The sequence below is a fragment of the Dipodomys ordii genome, unplaced genomic scaffold (assembly GCF_000151885.1).
Source record: "Dipodomys ordii isolate 6190 unplaced genomic scaffold, Dord_2.0 Scaffold5, whole genome shotgun sequence".
Taxonomy (NCBI): domain Eukaryota; kingdom Metazoa; phylum Chordata; class Mammalia; order Rodentia; family Heteromyidae; genus Dipodomys; species Dipodomys ordii.
Genome location: NW_012267221.1, coordinates 34,488,185 through 34,494,184, shown reverse-complemented (window position 1 = coordinate 34,494,184; position 6,000 = coordinate 34,488,185). Strand labels below are relative to the sequence as shown.

Here is a 6,000-nt window from a genome sequence, read left to right as displayed (position 1 = left end):
AAATAAAGAAGAGGCTACAATGCTTGATAGGAAATGTACTCATTATCTTGCCCATGTAATTGTAACCCCTCTGTACAGTATATTCACAATAAAAAAAATTCAATTATGATCAAAGTTTTTGATCATGGCTTTAGTATCCTGAAACACTTCATTGGCTCATTCCATTAATTTATTCATAAATAATAATATTAACTGTCAAACAACAATGATTGAATAGGGTATATCAAGTATAATTTTGGCTTTGAAAAGGCATTATCAACAGGGGAAGGGAGAAAACTGTGATTATGCATGTTGATAAATAATTAAAATGACTCAAAGGTTAAACAATCGTTTAACTCCAAAGGTTTTTTTATTTTATTTCAAATTTTATTTCAAATTTTCAATAATAAAAATTTCAATTTTATTTCAAATTTATATAGATTAAAAAAGCAGCTATATCCTAACCAACACAGACAAATGAAATGTAACATTTGTTACACAATTATATCTAAATGTCAAAACAAGTAGATATCTGGAAATAAAGTACTGGATGTTCAACCAGGTCGGAAAATTTTACAACTTTTTGGCTATTTCTACTATCAAATTAAATTCTCAGTATAAAATATTATAACTGTAGAAATGTAAAAACCACTACATTTGAATGTATATTAAGGATCAAACTTTTAAGCCCTCCAAACCAACTTATTATTATCTGACTCTATGAATACTGATAGATAAACTAGAGATTACACTAAAGAAATAATAGAAAAATATTTTAATCAGAAGTATTCAATCAGAAAGCAATTAGTTCTGTAGAAAGAATTAATTAAAGTTCTAGTCAGAAGATTAGAGAACAAAATTTCTTTCTAAAGACAATATAATCTGACGGTATAATTATGCTGATATAGATATAAAAATAGATACATTTACTAAAAGTACAAATTCTTTAGGAAAATATTTTAGCACCTCTATGATCAAAGGAAAATGTAAACAGGAAAACTCAAATGCTAAAATCCAATAATTTTTGGTATGAAAACAGCATTTTCACTCTTTTAAATCATTTATTCATAAAAGAAATGCACATCTCTAGGTCTGATGTTATTACATATCTGTAGTTTATTTTTTATTGTGAAAATATCGTACAGAGGGGTTAATATTACATGGGCAAGCTAATGAGTGCATTTCTTATCAAGCATTGTTGCCTCCTCCTTTGTTTCCCCTTCCCATCCTCTCCCATCTCCCCCTACCACCACCTCCTCTGCACCAAAGTTGTAATGTTCATTTTCAACATAACATCTGGTATATCTCATTGGTGCAATGGGTCCACCTGTATCCCTATTTAAACAATTTGTTTTTTCCCTTCCCCTCCACAAATTGCCTCCATCAGAAAGAATGACATTGCCCCATTTGTTAGGAAATGGAAAGACTTGGAAAAAGTTTTATTAAGTGAAGTAAGCCAGGCCCAAAGGAACACAGGTCCCATGCAATAACTAGTATATGTCTGAGAGAAGCAGAAACGGTCAGATAAGTTGTTGTTAGGCGAAATGAACTCAAATATTTTTTCTTTCTTGCTATTGTTTCTAACATATTTATAAGGTATTTCTTCATTGCTTTGTATGTCCCTCCCCCATGGTATAACCCCTGTTTTCACTGTATTTGATGTTGGTACATATCTATAGTTTATGATGGAACATTACGGACAATGAATATGCTATTATCTAGTAGTATATATATCATAAGCAAGAGATTTAAAAATTGGAATAGCTTCATATAAAATTAATTTCAAGGATAAAAACTTTAAGGTTTCAATTTATGGAAATGTTAACCATTATTTTAATGCTAAATTATTTTAATTCAATTAATATCTTAGGTCATGACCCTTGGAATTAAGAAATTCTTCAAGACAATGTTGAGTGTGATCCAAGAAAAAATGTGATTTGAGTCTGGAGACAATTGTACATGTAAGTATTAGGAAATTAGATTTTCTTGTGGTGAAATGTAATTAAAAACTAAAACACGAACTCATTAATTACTCAATTGCAGAAACTTTGATTCATATTTTTTCATCTACTAAAGCATAGTTTTAGATATTTAAGCTTCATAATGCTTTCTGACTTTAGGGGTTATATTTTTCTTCAGATCACTCTAGTATTAAAAATCCAGGATAGCTGATAGAAGAGAACACAGTATTTGGAAGACTGCTTCAATTAACAAGAGAAATTGCTCCCAGGTGAGTTTGGCAAGAGTGATAAGTGGCATAGATCCTAAGAAATAATTCATAGTGTGCTCTTCTTGTATGTGATAAAAATAATAAAACATAGGAAAGGATTTTAAACTGGTTATTATTGATGTTTAGCTATATAATAAAAACCATGGCTAGTTTCCTAACAGAATTAAATCTATATTTCAATGGTAAATATTTCCTGAGGATGTTTTTCTCAGATGAAAAATAATGTTTAGATATAGTAAAAATGAGTATTATATTCAGTGGCTTGCCATGGCCATTCATATTTCTTACATATCTCATAGCATAAGGAGGAACCATTAGGAACTATATTCCAGAAAGTCTGTCTTAGAATTAAGCTGTTGGGTGGTGCCTGCAAATCAATTGTATTACCATTAGAAATACTTGTATTTGTTCATTGCTTGTAACCTGCTCCAATCTGGTAGATGGCTTTGGGACTTTTTCTTTGGTGATTAGAAAAGAATTCATGTCCCTCCCCCACGGTATAACTCCTGTTTTCACTGTGTTTGATGTTGGTATAATTTGGGGAGGGGAAGGGAAAAAACAAATCGTTTAAATAGGGATACAGGTGGACCCATTGCAACATTGAGATGTACAAGACGTTATGTTGAAAAACGAACTTTACAGCTTTGGCGCAGGGCGGGGTGGGGGGTGGGCGGGGAGGCTGAGAGGATGGGAAGGGATGGGAAGGAGAAACAAAGGAGGAGGCAACAATACTTGATAAGAAATGTACTCATTACCTTGCCCATGTAATTGTAACCCTTCTGTACGGTATTTTCACAACTAAAAAAAAAAAAAAAGAATTCATTTCCTGGGGCTGGGAAGGTGGCTCAGTGGTAGAGTGCTTGCCTCGCATGCATGAGGCCCTGGGTTCAATTCCTCAGCACCACATAAGCACAAAAACGCTGGAAGTGACAATGTGGTTCAAGTAGTAGGGCGTTAAGCTTGAGCTGAAGAGCTGAGGGACAGCGCCCAGGCCCAGAGTTCAGGCCCCACGACCAACAAAAGGAAAGAAAAGAAAATAAAAGAATTCATTTCCTGTAATGAAGAATTATGAATCCACTCCCTAAAATAAAATCATTGTGTAGTTATAACACGAATTTTGTTTTAGAAAGCTTCTACATTTGTGTCAGGATTACTGATGCATTCCATTTCTTTCATTTTCTGTTGCAGTGTGATTCACAGCATATTTCATTTGGCCTCCAATGATGGAGAGAAAATACCTACTATATTTTCTATTTCTCTTGCCGTTTCTAATGGTAAGCCTCCAATCCTCCGGTTTATCTTCTGCCCTATAATTATTTCTGCCTTCCAAAATACTTATAATTAATAAAGTTTAATAACCATGAAATCAAAGTTGTTAGTAGAAGCATAAATTAATTACAATTTATATGCTATCAGTGCAGCAACTATATACTTTTTTCAACTCAGAAGCTGCTTTTAGTTTTATAATTGACATTAGATAATCAGGTCTGGAAATCAAAGGGGGGAATTCACTGGATATAAACATAGAAATCACCAAGGAAAGTGATAGAGTTTGGAAAAAAATGTGGGATGGCAGAAGTATGCATTGTTTGAAATCAATTTCTTCATCCATTCATTTATTGGAGCTAAGTTTAATGTGTCTATGTACAGTCTAAATGCTGTTATGTGTTTAGATGTTATGTGTAGAATTTAAGTCCTGTTTCCTCATTTCTACGCATCAAGCATGCTAGTGAACTTCACAGGCCAGCCTATCTCCCCAAAGGCAATTTTGTAACAGACTACCAATCTGATTATTCTAATTTGAGGAACTATGATCCTTTTCTTTTAATTCATCCAGAACATTTTGTGAGTCTTAATCTTTCTTCCAAGAAAAAGTAAAAAATGATAGTGTTGTATACAGTGTCTGCATACTTCTTAAAAAGAATGAGTCATGTGTTTTTCAAAAATCTTGTCTTGAGATGAAGGTAGAGATCACTTAAAAGATGTGAGGCCCAGAGTTGAATCCCCATGACTGTAAAAGAAAGAGAGAGAAAAAGCAAATCCTCTAAAAATTACTACCTTGCTGTTCTTAATCTCCATTCATTACTTGTGCATTACTAGGGATTCATTAACCTTTATTAGGAAGTCAAAATCTATCAACAAATGAGTTAATGCTAATGACCAGGATGATGCTAAAGCATGAATGACAATCAAGGCATATTGTTATTTTGACTTTGCCAAATTTAGTTTACTGTTAGAGAACAGAAAATCATGAAGGCAAGGGAAAGGAACATCAAAAGAGAAAGGCTGATATGAGAGAGTTAATAGAATATGAAGTTGCTAAACAACATATTTATAAATGCCTCATCTCACAAATCAGGAAGGAAGTAGTATAAATTTAAGAAATAATAGAGCTGAAAATAGTGCTTGTCAAAAATCTTTATGTGAGCATTTAATTAAAACTTGAAATTTCTATTGTTATTATCAAAGTATGATGATCACTGACAATAAATTTTGAATGTTTCCCACATGCCAGGTATATTCTGTTATCATGCTGTTTTATGATTTTTAATAATAAGAAAGCAGAAGCTTGGAGGTGGGTGGTGGTAGTGAATAATTTACTTATACCTGAAGAGTACAAGCTTTGCTTGGATTTCAAAACGTATGTTTAGGATGTCCTGTAACCAGTTACCACAGCCTTCTAAACTCTAACTCTACCTCTCAACTCAGCCATTAGTGACTTTTTGATAACTGTTGAAAACTGGGCCCAGTAGGTGTATTTCTCCCATGGAAACTGTCACACTTTACCATTAGGGGATTTTCCTCCCCAGACTCAGTTTGCCATTCATCATTTCACTGCACTTCTTATTTCACTGTGACAGACTATGTTTTAATGAACACTTATATAATACTAAAGCTGATGCTATTGGTTTCCTCCCTTAGACTCCTGCCACAGCAGAGCCAGAAGAAGAAGAAGAAGAAGAAGACCCCGATGACTTAATTCAGTTGGGGGTTACTAGAAATAAAATAATGACTGCACAATATGAATGTTACCAAAAAATTATGCAGGACCCTGTTCAACAAGTAGAAGGTAACCACAGTTATTTAACCTCAGATGCATGTAATACATTCGTAAAAATCATTATGTATTTTATCAGTATGGGTTTCTTATAGCCCTTACAAAAATGAGTTAGTTGCTGTTTTTCTGCTTTATTCATTTCTGAAGAACATTTTCTGATAATTCATCTTGCTGTCTTTAAATAAAAAGTCTGCTTGTTGTGCTGGTAGCTTTGGCGTGGCCTTATCTGTGGTTATTTGGGTCATTTGTAATAAGTAGAATATGTCTAGGATATTCTTCGCGGGGGATCACAATGGCCTAATAGTGATATGGATATGACCATATGAAATGATGCTTATGGAAATGAACGCCAAGAAATGGAAGCAAGAGGTGTTTTTTTTATTTTATTGTCTACAATTTTTTTCTTTCTTTTTTCCCCTTTGGTTTATTCCCTGTTGTCACTAATTTTGATTTGTGTAGCCTTTGTCTTGTATGTAAGTTTATCTGATTTGGGGAAGGGAAGGGGAAGCACAGAGAAGATGGGACAAAGAGTGAGCCAATGCAACAGTGACACTCATTAGACACTATGTTGGAAATGAACTTTATAACTTGGGGGAAGAAGAGTGGTGGAGAGGAAAGAGGGAGAAACTGAGGGAGGGGGTAACACTGTTCAAAAGGAAATGCATCCATGATCTTACTTGTGTAACTGTAACCCCTCTGTATATCACCTAAATACAATTTTAAAAAATAAAAT

General features: G+C 33.6%; 1 protein-coding gene across 2 annotated transcripts in view; it reads left to right on the top strand.

Annotated features, from left to right (window-relative positions):
• Calcrl (calcitonin receptor-like) overlaps window positions 1-6,000 on the top strand; it is a 95,462-nt gene that overhangs the window by 52,208 nt on the left and 37,254 nt on the right. Inside the window, exons 3-6 of one of the 2 annotated variants that reach the window (XM_013029839.1) lie at window positions 1,850-1,940; window positions 2,119-2,209; window positions 3,398-3,483; window positions 5,132-5,279. In XM_013029839.1, the coding sequence (XP_012885293.1) occupies window positions 3,430-3,483; window positions 5,132-5,279 (202 nt within the window). In that variant the 5' untranslated portion in view covers window positions 1,850-1,940; window positions 2,119-2,209; window positions 3,398-3,429. The remainder of the gene's footprint in view (window positions 1-1,849; window positions 1,941-2,118; window positions 2,210-3,397; window positions 3,484-5,131; window positions 5,280-6,000) is intronic. The other variant, XM_013029848.1, reaches the window with a different exon arrangement.